The sequence below is a fragment of the Maylandia zebra genome, linkage group LG12 (assembly GCF_041146795.1).
Source record: "Maylandia zebra isolate NMK-2024a linkage group LG12, Mzebra_GT3a, whole genome shotgun sequence".
Classification (NCBI taxonomy): Eukaryota; Metazoa; Chordata; class Actinopteri; order Cichliformes; family Cichlidae; genus Maylandia; species Maylandia zebra.
This window is the reverse complement of record NC_135178.1, coordinates 1731746-1756294: the sequence shown is the minus strand read 5'-3', so window position 1 is coordinate 1756294 and position 24549 is coordinate 1731746. Positions and strand designations below refer to the sequence as shown.

Sequence of the window (24549 nt, the reverse complement as noted above, 5' to 3'; positions counted from 1 at the left end):
TCTGTGGAATATTTAGTGAGGAAATTTCATGACTGGGCTCAATGAACAGGTGGTATCAAGGAAGAATTTACTGAACTGCTGACAGTAACCTGTTTTTTCAACAAGGCCTAGTTGCTTGATTTTATGGACCCGAGGTGACAAAAGTGATTATAACCCCAGAATTGAATGATTTGGATGGGTAAGTGAATACCTGAGGCAGGGCACACCTCAGGTTGCCAGTCTGTCACAAGGCTAACAAAATAGATTAATATAAATAACCTCAATGTTGGATCAAACCTCACATGACGCCTCAGGTTGTTAGTAAAGTCGTGCTGTATTACAGCCGTTACATGACTTTTCGCCTGTATGTCTCAAACAGTTTGTCAAACACTGTCAAAATTCTAAAAACATTTCAGAGGTTTTTTGTGTTTTTACATTTTAAAAAGTTTAGTTTACTCAATGCCAGAGTTTGTGTAGATGAATTGTAGATGAATATTATTTTGTTACACTATTACAACATCTATTACAGTAAAGGTTTTCTTTGATTCGTCAGAGGAAGTTAAATACCTTGACCCATCTAGCAGCTGATGCTTTGTCAATCCACAATTTAGAGATTCTACCAACTTTCATCACCAAACAGATTCATTCGATGTATCAGAAGAAGTCTTTTAATGAAATACCTAAAGGATTGTGTCTCTGGCTTTTGATGTGTCGTAATGCTAACCCTGCCACTCCCTTTGGCTTTCACTTGGTTTTCACATGTTAAAGTCATCACACATGTTTTATTGCATCATTTCAGTAAGTTGTTTTAAGGTTTCACTTCCACAGTTTAGTATTTTATATTTGTGCTTTTGCATCTATTTGCTCCTTTTTTGTTCTATTAACAATTAAGAAGTTTTTACAATTACAGCTCTTAATGAGCAAACACTTGACTTCAGCTATCATCCATCTTACAATTACACAGGAAAATGGGGAGAGTAATTTTTCCAGAGTTAATTTTATTTTCACTCATTTTGGATTGTAATCATTTCGATTGGCCGCCAGAGTTGGAGCAAAAGAACAGAGGAAATTCCCATGGAGTAATATGGCGTGACCACGCCCACTATCCCTCAGTGGAACAGAGACAACTGTCAGAGGTGAGCCAGGTAAGTGAGTAAAGTGCTCAATAATGATTGAATTTAGGATGAAATGGGGGATTTGTGTTTATCTGAAAGGTCTGTGAGTAACATTACAGCTTGAGAGTTTGTGGCTCTTACATGCTGCATAATTGGCAAGGTTGACACTTACGTTAGCTTCTGCTAAATTAATGTCATTAGACTCACAGACAGCATTAAGGTATATATCACTAAACTAAGTTTAGCATTGCTCAATAGCTGCTTTAGGTAGGATAACTGACTGAGTAGTGTGTTTGTAGCAAATCCAGTGCACCAATGTTTTATCCAAAGGTCGGTGAGCACGTGTTTTACTCCAAACTGAGTCATGAAAATTGACTTTTTTACCTGATGTTCTGTTAGTAATATGTGTGTTTTATCGAGGATTGACGTTTGTGGATGTTTCACCTGTTCAGTTAGAGAGCACGTGTGGTTTACTCTGAACTGAGTCACATACACGACTGTTTTCGCCTGATCGTTGGTTAGGAGCATGTGTGTTTAATGGACTGAGTCTTGTATGTGTACTGCTGTTATATGGGCTCAAAATGTGGTCATAAATATTTTGTACTTGTAAATCAGGATTTGTATGTGTAAAAAGAATGTGTGTGTGTAAAAAAGATCGTTACATTTGTGATTGACATGACATTGACCAATCAGATGAAAGGAAGAAAAATAGGGTCAAAATTCGTACTTGTAACTTGCAGGGTTTTTTTTGGCTAAGTCCACACACAAATTCTTCTTACACATACAAAACTGATTTACAAGTACAAAATATTTATGACCACATTTTGAGCCCATACTGTTAGTTTAGCAAGCACGTGTGTTTTACTCGAATTGAAAAGCATACATGGTTGCAGTCTGCACAAGTGTGCAGTTTTAGATGTTTCTTAAGCCCTTTGTGTTTTGTGTGTGCCTGTGTTTTGTTCAATTTTGTAAGTATTTGTAGTAAATCTAATTATTTAAAAATATCCTTTTCATATCATGAAGGATGTGAGCTGTGCGTGTGAAGTACAGAGAGCAACAGAAGTGCATCAGTTTTGAGGGCCAGCTGACCTACAGATCATTTCTGGAACGCGGTGAGTAAAAAACTTCAACATTTCCTGCGTGTTTCATGGTGTGAATCAGTCAAGCTTTGGGATGATGTTATAATAGCTGCTATACCAACTGTTTAGGTTTATTTTGTTCAATTAAGTTAATTTCACTTTCTTTGCCTTGTTCTGGTGTTTATTTCAAATGTATAATGCAATTTTATTATGTTCACAGTTGCCAAGAAGTTCAACATCCCGAACATGTGGCTTCTCTAAGATACCGAAACCAAAAACAAGGGGCACAAGAGTCCAAAGCCAGTCCAAAAACACAAGAAAACAGCCCACAAACACAGGAAAACAGATCAAAAACAAAAACAAACTAGAGCTCAACAAGAGTCCAAGAAAAGTTCAGGGGGTCGACCCGGGGGTCGACAACACAAGGACGAGGACAGTTCTGGAGGCCGGCCGTGCACACGGCAACGGCGGCCACGCAGGCAAACCCAATCAGGAGGCCGACCACTTGGAAGGCAGTGGCGGCCACTGAGCAGGTCCGGAGGCCGTCCCCGAAGGCCATGATGCCAACTTGGAGGCCTGGAAAACGGCCAGCAGAGGCGAAGCGGAACAGGTCGAGCTGGCTATGACGGCGGTGTGGCAACCGCAGGACCAGATGAGGCAGGACCAGACAAAGACGAAGGCGAGGCAGGACCAGACGAAGGCGAGGCAGGACCAGACGAAGGCGAGGCAGGACCAGACGAAGACGAAGGCGAGGCAGGACCAGACGAAGACGAAGGCAGAGCTGGACCAGACGAAGCTGGACCAGACAAAGCTGGACCAGACAAAGACGGAGCTGAGGCTGGACCAGGCGTGGATGAAGACACAGAGGCTGGACCAGATGGCAGCGGGATGGCTGCGGAACCTGACGGCGGTGATGCTGCAGGCGGTGATGTAGAAGTCGCGGGGGATGATTCAGCAGATGACGGCTGAACAGACTTCCCCGGACCGTCAGCAGACGTGAGGATGTGCTTGCTGGGTCCTCCAGGACCCCCAGCAGACGAGGCATGGTGCTGGACGGGCTCCTCGGACCCACCAGCTGACTTGGCTTTAAGCTGGACGGGCGACTCGGGCCCTCCAGCAGACGACACTTGAGGCTAGCTGGGTTCTCCCGAACCCCCGGCTGACGACACTTGAGGCTGGCTGGGCTCCTCAGGCCCTCCAGCCGACGAGGCAGGACGCTGGCTGGGCTCACCTGAACCCCCAGCTAACATGGCTTGAGACTGGACGGCTCCTCGGGCCCTCCAGTGTAAACAGACACTGAAGCAGCAGGTACTGAGACCTCTGCCAGTGTGGACACTGGCTGGGACTGAGCAGCACAGTGGCTAGACTCAGGCAGCAACAGTTGGATGCAGTCCTCAGAGGGCTGGAAGTGTTCCCCAATACACTCAGCAGAGGACAGAGGCGGGCAGGTGAACTCACTTGAACTCTCAGGGGGTGCTGAGAGCTGAGACTGTCAGGTGAGTTCTCCAGTGAGGCTGCTGGCGCTGGCGTCTTGACCTCTAGGGGTCCAGAGTTGGTTGGTGACTGACACCCAGCCTCTGGGGAGGCCCTAGAGGGAGCAACTGTCTCTGACATGGCCAGCTTAAGAGAACCAGCAGATATTGTGGTGATGTGTGTTCCCTGCTTTGAATGAGACAGTGAGGATGGTGGCTGAATGAGCGAGTGGGTAGGCTGCTGAACTGGTGGCAACTGAGCTACAGGTGGCGAAGTTGTAACAGGTGGTGGAGTGGCTGGCTGAACTGAGGGCAGCTGGGCTGCTGGCTGAACTGATAACTGTGTTACAGGCCCCACATTAACTTGTGGTGAAGGTGTGGATGGGGGGATATGGTCAGGAAAAACTGTTTCGGGGAAGTTTATTGCTTTACCTGAAGGAACCGATGCGGACGAAAAGGCTCCCCTAACATAGTCATTCCCTAAACTCGTGGTGCTTGACTCAGTAACTCCAGGTTTAGAAACAACAGCGTGAACACAGTCATTAACCCTGAATGTGGGCTCAGCAAAGGCAGTCTTTGGAGCAGTGGCCATGGGTGAGACGGAAAAATTATTGTTATATTCAGAAGACACACAAAAAATAGCTCCAGAAAACACAGTCACAGAGTCTGACGCAGCAGAAAAAGTGTCCCTTTCACTCACCACAGCCGACTGCTTACTCCCTACATCCGGCTGTGGGGTGCCGCGCCGGCGGCGCGAACGTCGCTTTCGTCTCGGAGACGGCTCCGACGGACCGGATAATTCCTCGTCCGGCCAGTCGGACGGCACGTCCTCCATTGAAGCGAGTGGGCGAGCAGTAGCGGCGGGAGGGTGAAGGTGAAGCTCGTGAAGAACAAAATTCTGTACGAGCGGATGCAGTGAGTCCAATAACCAGGGGTAACTGGAAATAAGGTGTTGTAGGTTGGCTTCCACAGTGTAAAGAGACGCTTCTCCCTCATGCTCTAACCACTGGTTGATTAATCTAGAAGCAGAGTCGATAACGGCCTCCTGAAGCTCCCTGGGTGGGCTGAATGCCGCTGGATCCATATCTGGCTGGTCCGTACTGTCATGGCGAGTGAGATGAGCCGTGTGGAAAATAAAGGAGGATCCAAACGCAGGCACTTGTACAGGTGTGAGGGTGGTTTATTAAACACAAAAGGAAATGGCCAAACGGCGAATGGAGCAAAGACTAAACTAAACTGGGAACAAACTAACTACAGAACACGAACCTGGACATGAATGAGAGCGGGCGGAAACAGATGATGGTTGACTGCAGGGAAACACACAGATGAAGCAGGGTGGAAACACAGACGGACCAGCAACTACAATGACAGAGGACACAACTTAAATACACACAGAGAAACACAGGGGAATTACACACAAGTGGGATTAATCAACAAGACGAGACAGAGGTAAAACTGAACACACTCACATGAGACGCAGACCTTCACAATAAAACAGGAAACGAGAACACTACACCAAGACGCAGACCTGACACTGAGAGACAGACAGAATGACACATGGAACCTGAACTAAACTAAACGTGAGATACAACCGAGAACAAATCCTTAAACATGAATAAACAGAACCATAGAATTCTAATTCTAATAATAATAATAATAATAATAATAATAATACTACTCATAGCGCCCAAAACCACAACAAACATTCAAAAATAAACTAATCAATCAAAACTCAAAATACTGGGTCGAAACTGACCCAGAACCGTGACAACATGTATGCTTCAAACAGGACCACTGTTGCATAGCTGGTGCAATGAAGCAAAACACTTTGAAAAAACAATTGAAAAATTTCAAAAATGTAACTAAAACGTTGGCAACAAAACATCAAAGTGCTTTTGCTTTTAGTTGGCTGACATTTGACCCCAAGAGACTGACCACTGGACCAGGTAACATGCTTTCTTGAAATGCATTGGACTGGGGCTGTGAGATGGCAGAGACTCTTCAGCTACCGATCAACACCAAGCTGTTAAATGTTAGACGGGCAAAACACCATGGAGATATTTATTGTGCAGATTTAGTTGTTTGTATAAAGGTCCATAGTGAAATGCCAGTTTTTCCACCTTGTTGTTGTGAAGGATGAGAGGTTATTGCTGATTACTTTTGCACTGCAAACAGTCTCAATGAGCATTTCAATGCTTTTCAAGTTGTGTGTAAAAGAGACGGACCTCATGTAATTCATGCCAAAGAGCTTTTCTGCTGTAAAGCATTTGATTTACAGGTGTCACACAGTCATGGTGATTCCAGAGTTTATACTGTACCAAACTGTTTCCTCTGAACAATAAAGGTGGCTGCCGAAACAAAAATATATTTTCTGGTTTGTTTATTGTACCTTTAAAACCTTGCAGTGAATGATTGTAATACAGTTACATAGTGAGTGAAATAAAGTTAATTTTTCTTCTATTTATATTCAGAGTAAAATTCTGTTCTATTTAGAATGAAATTAGGGTGGAGTTTTTATTTTATACTAAACTGAGTAAATTATCATCATGCAGAGTAAAACATTTGCACTAAACAGAGTATATTTAACTGTGAAAGTATGACTCTGCCATAAGAGTCGATTTTACTCCATTTAGACTGGGACCAAATACTCTTAGAGTACAATTGTATTCAGTTTGAGTGAAATTTACTCAGTGAACTTTACTGTGTGGGCAGCATCAGAGTGTGGAAATGTTTTGTGTGTCTGCCCTATGCTGTCATCTTCAACAACATCCTAATGATGAAGCCTTAAATACTAATGTGTGAGAATGCTTTCGCAGCAATAATAGTGCAACAGAAATATATTTCCGTCCTCTCTTTAGTAAAAATGTTCAGACCAAACAAAAACATAGAATATCATTATACCAGTACTCAAGAGTGCAACAACCTCCTCTGCAAACGAAATCATTCACACGCTGACAATGACGATTGTGTTGTACGCTTTCCTCCCTGCCTTCGTTTATGGAGCTGAGCAGAAGTAGATAAACAGTTTGCTTCCCCTGTGTCCCGACATCAATCATTCATTTCAAGGGTTAAAAGCACAAAGTCAATGACAGGAGAAATTCTCTCTCCATTATTGGCTCAGAGGTGCATAGTGAATGCTTAAGCAATGAAGCCAAGCATAAAGATGATTACTGCACTACCACAGGCCCCTGTATGGCCACATTGTTCTAATTACAAATTCTTCTTCTCTTAGCAGCTGAGAGATTAACTGACGATGACTGTCAGACTGTGTGCAGACTGGATTTCTTCCACTCGCTCTGCCATTGCTCAGTGTTATAATGACACATAGTCTGAAAAGATTATTTGTGCTGACAAAAGGCCTCCATTGACACTCCTTTATTCCTTATATCTCTTTCAGGGAATCACAGAGACAAATGTAACACCTTCAGTATTGAAAACACATAAGTCTTGTTTTAAGAGGCTTGTGCCTCAGACAAAGGCCGAGGCTTTTATTTATTACCTCAATCTTTGTTTGGTTAGCTATGTCTTCAGCAAAATAATAGTTTTATAGATTGGCACTGATACATGTTTTAATCAGTGATAAAGTGATGAAAAGCTGCAGAGGGAACATGGAGGCCTGCTCGGCTCTAGTGCTGGTCGCTGCACTTTTCCTAACTATACAATTCAATTCCCTCTACAACTCGTGTATTGTATGAAAACAGTACAATGTGTCATGGTTTGGGTTTTTTGCACTGTAAAAGCAGACTAAACTTTTCAGTTTGCTGACTTTACAAACCAAGTCTGCACTGCAAAGTTTTTTATTTATCTGGTTAAATATTATAGTGCAAGTTAACTAACAGACACATTCATGTATTAGTTGCAGCGCCACAGCAAAATCATGAATCTTAAATGGATTTAGAGTTTTATTGCAAACTCTGTGCACAACTCAATATGTAGAATAGACACCACAAACAAACACAATGTGAATAGCTGAACCTTTGAATACTCAGAACAGAAGAACGACAACAGCGACAACAATGATGGGGAGACGCACTTTAACTCTTCGCTGGTTGTGCTTTCAGTATTATTATATCTGTGTGCTGTCACCAAGGGGCTCTGTCAGAAACACGTCTGTGGTCAGAAAAAGGAGTCAGGGAGGCAAAACAGTTAAATAAAACAGTTTTATTGAAGTTATTCAACTAAAAGAGACGGACAAGCCGTTATCACCATAAAAGAAACACAAACAAAACTCAGGCGTTGGTCAAATAAAGCAAAAAGTCAAAAGGAAAGCGCAGCTCACTAGCTGGAAACACCGCAAACACTCAGCTCACTAGCCGTACCCACACACAAATGGCACTCTGGCCCAGAGCTCACCCTGCTCTGGGCTTAAATACCCTTAATTTCTGATGGGAGTCAGCTGCGCCGGAGGGAAAGGTGGCATCTCAGGCAGGAGGTAGTGGGACACGCCCACACAGGCACCCTCAGGAGAGAGAGAGAGGGAGAGAGAGAGAGAGAGAGAGGCCCTGCTAGGGCCGTAACAATATATATATCAACCTCATGGTCAACCCCACTACTACCCACTTTATGTTCAAACCCACATTTTAATAAATCAGTGTTCAACTTACAGGAAGTGTCAGTAAAAGGTAAATGGAGTGGTTCTTATCGCTTTTCTTCTCTACCTGAATCCTCAAAGTGTTTCATATAACTTGTGTGATTCAGAGAGGTGGCAGAGGGAGACATGCACACTGTGGAGTTATACTGTGGGCTTCTTTGTGTAAACTGTATTGTGTTATAAATCCCCTCTGAAATATGCATTCATGCATTACTGCAATACTGAAACACATGTGTGTATATAGCTGTAGGGGAGTGTGTAGCCAAGCCAAGCCAGTGCTATGTATACAGCAACCACTGACCACAGTGCTGAACACAGCAATAAAAATACAGTAGAATACAATAAAAATGAAATAAATAAAAAAAATTCTAAATAAATTGAATCAAAGTTCTAACAAACATCACCAAAGCCAGACAGAAGAGGAGGGTCTTAAGAGAAATCAGCAGTGTGGAGGCCTCTGTGTAACGGCACCATGACGAACCTGGATCTCGTTCAGGAGCCGCTGGTCAGCTGATCTGGAGCTCAGGTGTCGCAGCTCAAAGGGATCAGGTTGGCAAGGCTGTTCTAAAGTTATCCACTGAGCATTAAACTGGACCAGTATGCTTCCTTTTCTGTGTAGCAGGTCACAGCTGTGTGGCTAACACCAATACAGAGTAGTCTACCCGAGTAATGATAAAGGCATGGATTACTATTTTAGAATGATCTGACAACATGTTTGTTGTCTCACTTCAAAGAAGCTGTGTGTTACCATCGCACGGATCTATCACATCGCTGTCCTTCCTGGAATCCAGTGACATTAAATGGTGACAGGCTTTAAACTGTGTACAGGAGAGCACCCACCAGTGACACCACAATCACCTCTTTCTTGTTTTAATTCAAATTCAGGAACTTTGGAGCCATTCGTGCTTTGAGTTCCTTAACTCAGTTAAAGTCTGTATGGAGTCAGCATCCTGCTGTTTGGCACATAAACCAGTGAGAAACACCTCATGTAACGTTGCATCAGAGCACACAGCCATGATGGTCTGAGGAAATGAAACATCTGTGAATCAGGAGGACGTTTTGTGTTTCAAAGTAAACATGACCCTGGCTGAGTCAACATTTACTCGTACACGACGACTGATTCTGCTTTTTTAGCCGGATGAAGAGTCCTGATTTTAAGCTTAATCTTTGATACAGAAATCACTTTTTGTCTGCATGAAAAGCCTTTTCTGCACTTTAGTTAACTCAGAGTGATCTCCAGGCTCTGCACCTTTCAGAATTACTGCCACTATTGTCTTGTGTGGAAACATCAATCTTTTCTTTAATAGTGTCTCATTCATTCACATGCCATCAACACAAAATGAAGCCGTAATTACTGGCCTTAATTGATGTGGCTTTACCACCTAAGATGATACTTCAGAGCTTTCTTCCCTTTCACTGTATAGGGCCCACTGCTGTTGTTTGCACTATATTTCTGCAGCTATTGATCACTATTATGGTAAATCCAATGGCCACAATGGAACTCTGTCAGCAAAATGCAGGTTAATTATCTCAGGGTCAACCACTTTGGAGTCTTTACAAAGAATTAGCTATTCTCTTTACACCTAACAATAAATGCAAATAGAAATTATTATCAGAGCCCTTTTATTTTGCTAATAAGGGGGCAGGTTGCTTTTTGTCTGGAGTATATTTGTGAAGTTTTCATTTATCTGTTATTCTGTTGTTGTTTTTCTCTCATGTTAATGTTTTTTCTTGTAATTCATGCCTGTTACACACAACACTGTTTCCCCCCAAAAGTTGTAACATTGTGTAAAACAGACAAAAATGAAAAAGGAGCATCAAGTAATCTAAAACCTGTTTTCCTGATCAAACATCTCACAAATAAATATGAATAAATAAATATGTATATTATGACAATATTACTAACATTTCCCAATCGATGTGTCTTTAGTGTTGTTGACCAGGAGGGCCTAACTGACACTGTGGGATTTGAAACTGTAATGGCTTATTGTGTTAACAGTGGTTTTCTTGGTGACAGTGGGCCCAGCAGTTATGACTTCATTACCATTTTTTCTTGTGTAGAGTAAATTTATTTTACTTCCAGTGAATAATGGCACTAGCTGTCATTTTCTCCCCATGTTGTTGAGATGCTTGTAGCCAGTTCCAGTCTTGGTGATTTTACATGATGGTTAGTTTGAAGATTACACAAATTCAGGGTAACTTCAGGTGTAATTAACTGTGAATGCTCACTTAGTAACTGTTCATTTTTAAGTTGTTACAGATGAAAATTCTGTGTAATATACTGATTTAAAATCTTGCTTTAGGGGGTACCCATTTAAACCTTTGTCTGATTAGATGTTGTTACGCATGGTGTTTTTCTGCAGGCTAATCTGTGTACTTTATGTAATGACAAACCTTTAAATAACGACTTATTTTCAATTCAATTCGATTCAATTTTATTTATACAACACCAAATCACAACAAGTTGCCTCAAGGTGCTTTATATTGTAAGGTAGACCCTACAATAATACATGCAGAGAAAACCCAACAATCATATGACCCCCTATGAGCAGCACTTTGGCGACAGTGGGAAGGAAAAACTCCCTTTTAACAGGAAGAAACCTCCAGCAGAACCAGGCTCAGGGAGGGGCGGGGCCATCTGCTGTGATTGGTTGGGGTGAGAGAAGGAAGACAGGATAAAGACATGCTGTGGAAGAGAGACAGAGATTAATAACAAGTATGATTCAATGCAGAGAGGTCTGTTAATACATAGTGAGTGAGAAAGGTGACTGGAAAGGAAAAACTCAATGCATCATGGGAATCCCCGGCAGCCTACGTCTATTGCAGCATAACTAAGGGAGGATTCAGGGTCACCTGGTCCAGCCCTAACTATATGCTTTAGCAAAAAGGAAAGTTTGAAGCCTAATCTTGGAAGTAGAGATAGTGTCTGTCTCATGGAAGCCAATGAAGGGAAGCCAAAACAGGAGAAATCTGCTCTCTTTCTAGTCCCTGTCAGGACTCTTGCTGCAGCATTTTGGATTAGCTGAAGGCTTTTCAGGCAGTTTTTAGGACATCCTGATAATAATGAATTACAGTCGTCCAGCCTGGAAGTAATAAATGCATGAACTAGTTTTTCAGCGTCACTCTGAGACAGGATATTTCTAACTTTAGAGATGTTGCACAAATGGAAGAAAGCAGTCTTACATATTTGTTTAATATGTGCATTGAAGGACATGTCCTGGTCAAAAATGACTCCAAGGTTCCTCACAGCGTTACTGGAGGCCAAGGTAATGCCATCCAGAGTAAGAATCTGCTTAGATACCATATTTCTAAGATTTTCAGGGCTGAGTACAATAACCTCAGTTTGATCTGAATGAAGAAGCAGAAAGTTAGCGGCCATCCAGGTCTTTATGTCTTTAAGACATTCCTGCAGTTTAACTCATTGGTGTGTGTTATCTGGCTTCATGGACAGATAGAGCTGGGTGTCATCTGCATAGCAGTGTAAATGTATGCTATGTCTTCTAATGATGCTGCCTAAGGGAAGCATGTATAATGTAAACAGAATTGGTCCTAGCACTGAACCCTGTGGAACTCCATAATTAACCTCAGTGTGTGAAGAGGACTCTCCATTTACATGCACAAATTGGAGTCTATTAGATAGATATGATACAAACCACTGCAGTGCAGTACCTGTAATACCTACAGCATGTTCTAATCGCTCTAATAGGATATTATGGTCGACAGTATCGAACGCTGCACTGAGGTCTAGCAGGACAAGCACAGAGATGAGTCCACTGTCAGAGGCCATAAGAAGATCATTTGTAACCTTCACTAAAGCTGTTTCTGTGCTGTGATGAGCTCTGAAACCTGACTGAAACTCTTCAAATAAGCCTCTGCAGATGATCTGTTAGCTGTTTGACAACTACTCTTTCAAGGATGTTTGATATAAAGGAAGGTTGGAGATTGGCCTATAATTAGCTAAGACTGCTGGGTCTAGAGATGCTTTTTGAGTAAAGGTTTAACTACAGCCAGCTTGAAGGCCTGTGGTACATAGCTGAATAAGATTACACTTGTTTCATAGTGTAATCTTAACATGCTTTATCTTTACCTTTCTGCTGAAGCTGTTTGGGTGCCTGGGTCGTTGACCCAGATTTTTCTGTTTTGCATTATTATTGAACTTTGATTTTGATATTATTTATCATTTCTAGTCTTTTGGCTTCTTTGTTAGTTTTCTGGTTTCTGTCTGTTCTTCGGTTGTTCTGTCTCCCGTCTGCTGTATCCCCTTGTCAAGTCCGAGTCTCTGTGTTATGTTTCCTGTTTTACTTTGAAGTTCATGTCTCAGGTTATTGTATCGGGTTTTGCTTCCCTTGTCTCGTTAGCCCTGATTTGCCCCAGCCTTGTTTCCCTCCTGTTTCCTATTCCCTCTTTGCTCCCTCTGTGTATTTAAGCCCTGTGTTTTCCTTTGTCTGTGTGTGATTGCCGTCATCGATGGTGTGTGTTCTGTCTGTCTGCTACTTCAGTTTATTAGTATTTTCAGTCTAGTTGTTTTATGTTCAGCAATAAAGTTATTTTGCCTGTGTGAGTCTGCACTTTGGATCCTCCTTACCATACTCCTGCCTGCACACAGCCTACACATGACAGAAGCAGATTCTATTTATCATATTTACTCATTGTGTCTTTATGGATTTAATAGCTTTACTGTAAGCAGTGCAGCTGCAGAAAGAAACACCTAAGCTAATAGCTTAACAGTCTGTGTGGGCAAAGGTAGCTTAGCTGCTGCCCAGCAGATTGTCCTGAGCCAACCGCATCCGGTTGATGGTGGGGAGTGTGTGGTACAGCATCACTTCCTGTTTCTGTTACAACACACAGGGGTGTTTTTGGTTACCTTACCTGTGTATTCAATTTTATAAATACCGTCTTGTTTCTATGGACGAGGATTAGAGCCACTGGAAAGAGAAAAAAATGGGAACATCCTATTCTCCGAATTTTGAGATTAAAGTCAGAATTCTGAAAAAAAAAGTCTGATGCTTCGCCTCGTCCATCACAGCTGTAAAACTCAGTCTTACTCGTTATCATCGTCCACCTGGGCCTTACACAGAGTTTCTGTCTGATTTTTCATCTGATTTAGTGCTCAGCTCAGATAAAATAATTATCTTATCTTAAAAACTTCATATCACACCAACAAAGAGTTTGCTGCCACACTGCAGGCTTACTTATTGATTCTAGGATATTTAAAAGTAGGAGGGAGGCAGAGCCTTCAGCTTTCAGACCCTTTTGGTGGAACCAGCTCCCAGTTTGGGTTCGGGAGGAAGACGCCCTCTCTATTTTTAAGCTTAATCTTAAAATTTTCCACTTCAATAAAAGTGGAATAGGGTTGGATCAGGTTATCCTGATAGGCCTCGTCTGCTGGGGGATTCCCATAATGAGTGTTTCTTCTCCACTTGCCTCTTTTTACTATTTGTGTTTATACATCTCTTTGAATTTAATCATTGTTGACCTGTGGCTGTCTTCCAAAGCATGTCTTTATCCTGTCTTTGTCCCGTCAGGAACGTCTTTCAGGATTAAGAACTCCATCTGCTAATAAGAGACTGCTCATTTCTTTGTAGGTGGTTAAAATGATGAACTCAGCAGGGGATCAAACACTCATACTGTTCCCATGTATGCATGACTAAAACAGTGTGCACATATCAGGCTTAGAAAAACGTTCTTTTATGTTATATTTCATGTTCCTGTCAGACATTTTCCTGGGTTGGGATAAATAAGAAGGTACAGACACGTATTGATGGAAGGAACCTCAGTTAATGGAATTGATTGTGAAAATAGTGTTTGCTTTCTGCAGGAACTCCGGTGAATCGGATTCCTATCATGGCCAAGCAGGTGTTGGACCTCTACATGCTCTACAAGCTTGTTACAGAAAAAGGCGGCTTAGTGGAAGTCATCAATAAGAAAATATGGCGGGAGATCACCAAAGGCCTTAACCTCCCTACCTCTATTACCAGTGCAGCTTTCACTCTCCGAACACAGTGAGTACAAGAACAGCTCACCGGTCATCTGGGAACTCTGGATGACCAACTCATTATTTTTTATTTTTGCTTATTTTAACGAGTGAAATTTAGATTTATTATGTATTTTTTATTTTCCTTAATTGCAAAGAAAGAGCTGGGTGTCACAGCATAAAAACATAAAAGGACTATTTGGTCATAAATGTGATATACACTGTTGTATGTTCATTTCAAAATTATTTTTATCTACTTAATCACCTCTTTTCCTCTATAAAACTTTGTCTTTGAAGTCAAAATCTAGTCAATATGACGTCTTTCTTCAAATATGTTAAATTCAGAGATTATTTTAGATGAGTGGATCCTTAACGTCCCACTCCTCACACACACACACACACAGCTGTGTGTGTGTCTATTTTAGCACTCTGCATCACTGTAAAAATAAAAGGACATCAGGTCCTTGAGCTTCTCTCAGATGTGATGAGAGGTAAGCTGAGGGGTCTTCATTTAGTCCCACCTTTCTCAGCAATTGAAAAAAATGTGACATTAAAACAAAAACAAATAATCAAAATAGTCACAAAAAATCAGGAAATCATTAGCATCTGTTTCGCAGGTATATGAAGTACCTCTACCCGTATGAGTGTGAAAAGCGGGGACTGAGCTCCCCTGGCGAGCTTCAGGCAGCTATTGACAGCAACCGCCGCGAAGGCCGAAGGCAGAGTTATGGCTCAGCCATCTTGAACTGCTCTCTTATGGGAAGCCAAAGCCTTCTGTCCTCACCAAAGATACAGATGTCCCACCTACCCATTCCTACTCACAACAGTGGCCAGATCTCCCAGGTTCCTGTGATCAAGAAAGGTAAGAGACAACAGCAAGGTGTAAGGTGGTGACTAGATTTTACCGTCATTTTATTTCCTGCTTTCTGCTGCATTGTTTACTCAACATGAGTTGTAGCTCAAGGACCTGATGTCCCTGTTTTTTCATTTGCTCTTTTCCTAATTTGTTATGCTAGGATGTTTATCTCTCTTATATGCATCTGTCTGCATCACAGTCATAGACCTGGTGTTGTTGCTTGACACAACCCCCACCCAGCACACACACACAAAAACACAAAATAAAAATCCCCCTGTGAGTATTAAATTATATGTTTATTGAGAGGGATCAGCTCAAAGTGTTGCCATAAAGGAGAACACTTGTCCTTTCATTTGGCTCCAAGAAAGCATGCTGCATGCTTTGCTCCAGTTGATGCCAACACAACCACAGACAGTTACTGTGAGTCCACTGGGTTTTGTCATAAATCACGCCAACACTTCGGCTACCTTCTGAAACAGCGTCAGCAATCATCAGTGACGTCACTTGCCCTTAAAGCAAACCTTCATACTTCATAACTTCTTACTGGATTTCGCGACACATGCTCTGAAACCTCCACACAGTGCGTCTCTAGCTCTTTCTGTTTGCCTCTGATGGAAACGTGTCTCGTGTTTCGCCTGCGCTGATTCCTGGATTCCCTGGTGTGTGGTGAACCAGCGTGATGTGTGAATATATTCACTGTAAATAAACTGAACTTTGCGTTTATTTACAGTGTTTTTCTGCTTTCCAACTTCCCTCTGTCACTGATATTTCAGATTTCATCTGTAAGTCAAATCCTTTTACTTGTCAGCGAGACCCCACTCCTCTGCTTCCCCTCATATCTGCTGCCATCTACTCTTCACTTACCACTGAACTGTTCCTGCCGTCTTCAAAGTTGCTGCCATCACCCCAATGCTGAAAAAAACAGGCTTAGATCCCAATAATTTTGATAATTTACCATATCTATCAAAAATTCTCTAAAAGATAGTTGCCACACAACTCCACTCATACTTAACTAACAATAATTTATATGAACAGTTCCAGTCTGGTTTTCGCCCCTTTCACAGCGCTGAAACAGCGCTAATACAAATACCCAATGATCTTCTCGTGGCAGCTGACTCTGGTTTACTCTCCATTCTTATTCTTCTCGATCTAAGTGCTGCTTTTCATTCTATCTCTCACTCAAATCTCCTCAGTAGGCTCGCCTCCATCGGTCTCTCCCATATCCCACTAGCCAGGTTTAAATCACTCAGTTTATTCGACTTAAATCCTTCACTTCTCAGCCCTTTCCTCTGGTCGCAGGCGTGCAGGGATCTGTCCTGGGGCCTCTTCTTTTCATTATCTAGCTTCTTCCGCTTGGACACATTTTTCGTAAATACAGTATCCATTTTCACTGCTATGCTGATGACACCCAGCTTTATCTGTCCACTAAACCTGATTCTGCTCTCCCCCGTCCTCCCTCACTCCTGTGTAGCTGAACTAAATTCATGGTTCTCTTCTAATTTTCTCAAACTCAATAGTAACAAATCTGAGCTCCTCCTGGTCGGCTCTAAACAAACACGATCCACAACTAATAGCTTTCCTATTACAATCAATAACTCCAAGAATTTCTCCATGTGTGAAAAGTCTGGGTGTCATCCTCGATAGTACTCTATCTCTTAACTCACACATCAGTAACGTCACTCGGTCTGCATATTTCCAACTCCGTAACATTATTCGTCTCCATCCTTTTCTCTCCTCGCATGCCGCTGCCATTCTTCTTCATAGCCTGGTCACTTCCCGGGTCGATTACTGCAACTTCTTTCTGGTCTTAGTCAAAAATCTATCCATCAGCTTCAACGTGTCCAGAACTCTGCTGCTCGTATCATCACCAGGACTCCTTCTGTGCACCACATCACCACATCGTTGGGATTCAGGGAGGGGGAGTGTGTGTCTGTGTCAGTCTGCAGCCTCCCACTTCTGCCACCCATCCATCGTGTATGTAGGGAACGTCCCTCCAGGACAATCGGGCTCTCCCGAACACTCCTCGTTAAGAAGAGAGCGTCAAAATGCACTGAGGGACCAGTTGATCTCTTTAGAGAACAAGAGTCCTTTAGAGTTTTTCTACAAAGTTTAAACGACGAATTAAAGAATGAGTTAGCTGCTAAGGAGTTAGCCGCCTCGCTGGATTGTTTTATTGCAATGTGCATGAGAGAAGATGGCTACATCTGTGACCAAAGAAGAAACAGAAACGCTCTCACTCTCTCCTTCAGCAGAAATACTGTGGAAATGGCCGGAGGCAGAGAGAGGGATCTGATGACAAAGGGGGAGCAACCAATGCAGCTTGGTGGCGTTTGCCTCCCTCTGAGCACAGAAGCAGGTTAATGTAGCCAGAAAGGCAATTTCATTGATTCTTTCATTGGAAGACTTTTCCCTATCGTGGCTCATGATACGTTCAAAACTCTCATTACACACTTGCTCCCACACACTCCGAGCATTAACTGACTCCATGGTAGAACGACGCTCTGGCTCTGAAGCTCTTCAAGTAACACTCGATGGACTTCCTGATGTAACTCATAAGATCCGCCTCTCTCTGCGTCTCTTATATTTGTTTGAAGAACTACTTACTCCACTGGTTCTGGGTCACCCCTACCGTTTCCTGATCCTCCATCCTCATCTCCAGACCCATCTGTTCTTCCCATTTAACACAGTCTGGCTGAAGTACTTTGAAAGGATTTGGCACTATCTCTCCCCCTCATAGAATATATGACTCCTCCTTCCCAGTGCTTCACTTTCCACCAGACAGCTGTATAGCTTGTCTAAACCTGAATGGGGGGTGGGCGATGAAAAATACTCATTAGCTGCAGGCATCATCTTCCTCTACCCTAGGTTCTTGTTTTTTAGTTGTCAAGAAGAAAGACAAAGCCCTGCAGCCCTGTATTGACTTCCTCAGGTTGAACAAAATAACTGTTATAAAAATATACACTGCCTCTACTGGCATTTGCTTCCAAGCTGTTACAGGGAGCCACCATTTTCATCAAACTAGAACTTTGCAATGCCTATCATCTGGTGTGGATTAGGCAGGCGGACGAATGGAAGACAGCCTTAACATCCACCTGGGCCACTTTGAGCATCTGGTAATGCTAACACTGTGTTTCATGGTGAACAATGTCCTCCAGAATTTCATTAACCATTTAGGTTTTGTCTATGCAGACAAAATCCTGATCTTCTCCTGGTCCCTCCAAGAGCACGACTCCCATATCCTGAGTGCCTCCTTAAAAACAAACTGGCTAAGTGAGAGAAGTACAAATTTCTCATTCACACAGGTTCTTTCTTCCGGCACATTGTTGAGATGGAACACCTCAAACCTGAACCAGCTAAGGTGCAAGTAGTGATCGACTGGCCAGCTCCGGTTAACAGAGAATAGCTAGAAAAGTTGCACCTGTTTGGGTTTGTGAGCAGGCTTCCATGATATGGCTTAGTGTTTCATGCCCTCTTTAAAGCCTCTACCTACACCGCTCACCCATAGTCCCATATAGCTCTTGACCTTTGTCACTGGTTAACTCCTCTAGGTAAATAACACAGCAGTACTTACCACTATTGATCACTTCTCCACTTTGTTGCTCTGCCCAAGTTTCCCTCTGCATTAAAGATCATGCAACTCCTCCTCGACCATGTTTTCCGGCTTCCCTCTGGACATAGTGTCTGACTGCAGAATACTTCTGCATTCGCTTCACAAGTCTGATGAGAGTTCTGCACTGCACTCAATGCCAAGGTCAGTCTGTTCTCTGGCTTTATCCTCAGACGAACAGCTAAGCAGCAAATCAGGTATTGGAGGCCGTCCTGTGCTGCATTGCTTCTTCTAATCAGTCCACTTAGAGCTCCCAGCTGGCCTGAATAGAATATGCCCATACCACGCCTTCTTCATCAACCGGACTATGTCCCTTTAAGTCATCTCTTGGATACCAGCCTCCACTCTTTTGATCTGGTGAAGGTGAGCACTCAGTCCAACTGCATCTCCGCAGATGCCGCTGCCTCTTGAAAGCCACCTGTGCCACCAGGAACAAAATAAGCACCTAGCCGATCGCAGCAGAATCCCAGCAGCCATCTACTGTCCTGGTCCAAAGGTTTGGCTCTCCACTCATGGTTTTACCCGTCTTTTCAAAATACAAACAACTGCCCCCTAAATTTATTGGGCCTTTAGAGTTAGATTCCATGGTTAACCATGTGTCTGCCCATCTCAAATGACCCCACAACATAGAAATCCACAAAGTCTTTCATGATTCCCAATTAAAATGTGTTTTTTCCAGTCCGTTGTGCCCATCCTTCAGACCACCACCGCCAGCAGAGTCATTGATGGGCAACCTGCCTTCTGAGTTACATGGATTATGGATTTCAGACACCACGGGAGAGGCATCCATGGATGGAAGGGATACAGCTCAGCTCCGTCCTGGCTTCCACAGGCCCCAGTTCTGGATAAAAACATGATTAGGAAGTGCCACTGCCGGCAGGGTGTGTACTGTCATGGTCCCTCAGTCCTCCCTGATTGATTTCTTTGGGTTTGTTTTCTATCTGTCTCTCTGGCTCAGCTTTCTCTCTGTGTGCATGGGTGAGACCTGACACACCTGGGGCAGTCACCCTCCTGATCCCAATGATCTTATTAGCAGCAACTGCTTAAAGTAGTGGCTGGCTGCCGTTCTTTGCTGTATGTTGAAGTACACAGTTAAGCTGTGGCTCTTTCTCCTCCATGTGCTTGTCCTACGCAGATTCCTGGATTCCCTTCCCTGGTGTCGTGAGCCAAATGGATGTCCCTTCCTCCCTGGACCCCTGGAGCACGATTCCCCTTTTGGATAGTGTTGTTGTGTAAATATATGCACTGTAAATGAACGCACTGAATTTTCACCTTCTGAGTCATGCACTTGAGTCCAACCTGCTCTTTTGGGCTGCAACTCCATATTTACAATAGCTTTACAATATTATATATTAATATTATTACTATAGTGGGCAGTGGGCCTTTTTAACTATAGTCACTGCGGTTCACAACATGTCACCATACACATGGAGCCTTGGGGGGCAGGTTCATTACCCAGGGGTTGGTGGGTGGGGCTGCTGCAGTATTCAGCCATTCACTGCTATGTGCATCTTAGACATTGGTACTGTTGGAGGTCGAGATGTCCTGGATCTTTGTCTGTGTGCCTCTGGCTCCGTGGGTGGGGGGTTATTGTTGCTTCCAACACTCTTGTTGATTTGTGTATCTGTGCATTTTCATCGTTTTCTTTTCCAGGTACTGTGTTTTTTTTCTTTCTTTGTTTTGTTCTTACAGGTGCAGCAGTCGGTGATACATCGTGTTTTTCTATTTGTCTCAATCCTTTTATTTTATTTCTCCCCGTTTTGTTCTGCCTGTCAGTTTTATACTGTAATAAACTGATACAACACTAAAGATACTTTTTCACTACACTTCTTTCAGCTGCAGGCTGCTGGTGGGCTGTGTGCTGCACGGCCTTCCTGTGATACTCTGCCACATAATGCAAAGCCCAAAACGTTTACTTAAATATACTTCAGTAAATAGAAACAAACAAATACAAATGTGTCAGATTGTTGTGAATTCATCTATAATGTAAATCCACAGAAGAAAGAAAAGGAAACAATGTATCAAATATGAAATGTTTGTTCTTTATGTGAGCAACCAAAGAGGATCTATTTATAGATCACATTTTTAATAAGAACTATTGTGTCAAATCATTTATGTGTTAAAATGAAATTTGGACAGGTGATTAGAGGAGCCTGTTTTCATCAGTATGTATATTAATGTAAATATTGTATAAGAGCAGGGACAGATCATATATTGGCTTTTTTGTTGGTTTTTTCCTCCAGAGGAACCCATGATTGCCAGCTGCCTGTCCAGGCAGGTGGCTCTGCCCATGACTCCCAGCAGCCGTCCTGCTGCAGCCATGGCCGTCCAGACAGCCGCTCTGGAACAGCTGAGAGAGAAACTGGACAGTGGCGAGCCGCCACAGAAGAAGATGATGATGGAGCAGCAGAGGATCATGCAGCATGCCCTGCAGCAAAACCTGCTGGCGATGGCCTCCCAGCTACCCCTCAACATCAAACTTAACAACAGAGGTAAGAACAGTCATTTAAGGTTTGAGTGCATGCTCTTTGGTTGGTGTTGTATGTGCGTCTTTGTCATTTCTTCATTTCATTTTCCAGTTAAAACCAGTTTAAGTAAAGTCTTTAATTTCACAATGTAAACTTCTAAATTTCCAAAACAGTGTTGAGGGCATGACCTCTGTGTCCTGTCACAGCCGTCTCTTTGCGTGGCTTTGGCAATGAAACTTCTAAGGACACTAAAAAGGGTCAATTAAGATGCTTCAGATGCTCGTGGATATAATACTATCTAACGTAATCTGCTGTCCACTGAAGCCTCTGCAAGAACCTAAATGGACAAAGAAATAGATTTCCTATAGCTTAGCACTGTTGCAGCCTGTGTTCCTTTTATTGTCGCAAAGAAATCCTACAATTAGATGTTTTAGTTGTGTAGGCCGTTCCTTTCCATTCACACTAATTTTGTGTACTAAGAAGGTTTTTCTTCTTGTTCATTCTGTTTCCCTTAACATAGTTAAATTTGCTGTTTAAGCTCCTACTTCATCATCTGTTCAGTGCTTCATGATCATGTTTAAATGTGATATTTTACAAAATCCTGATACAATCTGAAGTATTTTAGTAACAAAGCGTTTAACATGGAGCAGGGTCGTACTCACATGGTGTTGCTGTTAAAGGTGTTTTGTGGCACTACCAGGTGACGTAGCCCCAAACAAACACATTTATTAACATTTGTCAGGAATGATGAGTCCAGCTGTTTTAGGACATTTCTGAACCTTGAACATGGAGACACGGTAAGAGGTGGTTAGCATGAATGAACATTTCACATAACAGATGTTCACTCAGATGGGAATTTAACTATTGTTACTAATACAGTGTGATCTGCTCACTTTATGTTTGTAGAAACATATTTGAGGCTGATTTGAGTGTAAATCTGAGCCCAACTCAAAAATGTGTCACAAACAGCAAACGGTGAAATACCTGAACCACTAACATGCACAGAATTCATCATGTAACACGTCATTACAGACTCATCAGACTCGAGATGTTTTTCTCGTGCTGATCATGAGTGAGTACGCCCTCCTGCCGTGGCTTCGGCTGCAGCCAGCGCGGCTCATGAAAATCCATAAGTCACATATGACTTAATGATAGCGGTTAAAGGAAGAATGAGAGGCCCAGCTACTCAAGTGTGATATCATTTCTGTGTGCACCAGTGCCTCGCACATATTAGTCATAATAGCTGCCTTGAATTTGATAGGTGATGGAAGAATGAGGTTAATTCCCACACCGGCCATCCAGCTCTGTCAAAAGCAAACCCTGTTATTTAAGATTACACTGAAAACTATTATTATTGTCTCTCAAATGGATAAATTTGTGTTTACAGATGTTTTAGTGCAGCAGCCACCAGCTGAGATCACCGTGTGCACGGCTCGTCTGTTCTCTGAGGACGATTTTGTTCAGTTAAAAGTTTATTTTATTTGCTTTCAGGTTTTGTTTTAGAGTACTATTGACACGCTACGCTTTCTTTCTGCTGGTTTCCGTTCTGAAATGGCAAAAGTTAACGACATTTCTGTCATTTAAGAACCTGGCCAAGTTTTCCGACTGTGTTGTGATAGGATTCATCCATAATTGACATGCAGAAATAGCTGTGCCATCTTTTGACAGTTCTTTCTCCCCAGAACTCTTTAATAAAGCTCTCCTTATCCTGTCACTCTCTGAATTATCACCAATACTCTTCTTGCTTCTTCCGTTCCTTTTCTAAATGCTCATATTGAGTTTTTTTCTCTCTCCTTCTGTGCCCCTTCTCTTGACAGATGATAGACAAGAGACTGCATTGAACCTGTCTACCAACGGCATTAGCAGCATCAACATGTCAATAGAAATAAATGGAGTTGTCTACACAGGTAAATAGAGGGGCCGTTTGCTGATGTAATTGCAGGCAGGAAATTCAATAAGTTATAGGAGCACCCTGGTGCTTAGTCCTCTACACAATTTGATGTCTTTGCTATAAAATCCATCGTAATGAAGTGGCAGTCCAATAGTGTTAAAAAAGTTAAATATCTCAAAATTGGGCCTGTGAATTTGAAGGTTTATTTTCTGTCTGTGTGTGGATACAGGGAGCTTGTGCCTTGTAGTAATTACTGCATCTCTCCTTTAACATAGCCCATTCATATCATCGTGCTATCGTCTCTAAGCTCTCTGAAGTTCTCCACAGAGCTTCCAGCTGCTATTCTCAGATCACTCTGTGGATCCTCTTTCACTGGACCTCAAACTTGTACAAAGACCAAAGATCAACTTATGCTTCAAACTGGCCTCTAACATATCTGAAGGATCGTAGCTGGTGAGGGGTCCCTGCTAACTGGTCATTTGCAATTACCGGTAGATTTCAGTGTCCACAGTGTCTGCCAATCAAGTGAGAAGCAAAAATTTGCTATTTTTTCAGCACTGAACAGGTTGAATGTGTCACTGCAGTCTCGCTCTGCTAAATCTTGTTCAATTCAGTTTTATTTATACAGCACCAAATCACAACAACAGTCGCCTCAAGGTGCTTTATATGTAAGGTCGACCCTACAATAATACATGCAGAGACAAACCCAACAATCATATGACCCCCTATGAGCAAGCAGTTTGGCGACAGTGGGAAGGAAAAACTCCCTTTTAACAGGAAGAAACCTCCAGCAGAACCAGGCTCAGGGAGGGGCGGGGCCATCTGCCGTGATTGGTCTACGTGTCCTCGATCAGTCTCTGTGTGTATGTCTCGATTCCTCGTTCTCTGGGTCCGTCCTGTCCTTGTGTTTCGTCCTTTGTCTCCCCACTCTGCCATGTGCTTCCATGTTTGTCCCCTGTTCTGTTGTTAAGCTTACGTGTCCTTGACATCACTTCCTCTGAGTCTCCAGGTTTTTCTTCTTTTCCATTGCGCACATTGGCCTATGAAAATATACCACACCATGCACATCATAACATGTTGTGTTATGATGTGCATGTAGTAATCTGTTTGGATGTGCTCAGGAAAAGAACGATTATTTTCTTGCACAAAATAGCCCTGATGGCATCAGCTGACCCCCACACAGCCTCATTCACGAATTTAATTCAATTCAATTTTATTTACACAGCACCAAATCACAACAAGTTGCCTCAAGGTGCTTTATATTGTAAGGTAGACCCTACAATAATACATACAGAGAAAAACCCAACAATCATATGACCCCCTATGAGCAGCACTTTGGCGACAGTGGGAAGGAAAAACTCCCTTTTAACAGGAAGAAACCTCCAGCAGAACCAGGCTCAGGGAGGGGGGGGGCCATCTGCTGTGATTGGTTGGAGTGAGAGAAGGAAGACAGGATAAAGACATGCTGTGGAAGAGAGACAGAGATTAATAACAGATATGATTCAGTGCAGAGACAT

General features: G+C 42.7%; 1 protein-coding gene across 1 annotated transcript in view; it reads left to right on the top strand.

The window, feature by feature from the left end:
• arid3c (AT rich interactive domain 3C (BRIGHT-like)) overlaps nucleotides 1–24549 on the top strand; it is an 81316-nt gene that overhangs the window by 52460 nt on the left and 4307 nt on the right. Inside the window, exons 4-7 of the mRNA XM_004558654.3 lie at nucleotides 14055–14238; nucleotides 14828–15072; nucleotides 20917–21165; nucleotides 22959–23048. Coding sequence (XP_004558711.3) covers nucleotides 14055–14238; nucleotides 14828–15072; nucleotides 20917–21165; nucleotides 22959–23048 — 768 coding nt within the window. The remainder of the gene's footprint in view (nucleotides 1–14054; nucleotides 14239–14827; nucleotides 15073–20916; nucleotides 21166–22958; nucleotides 23049–24549) is intronic.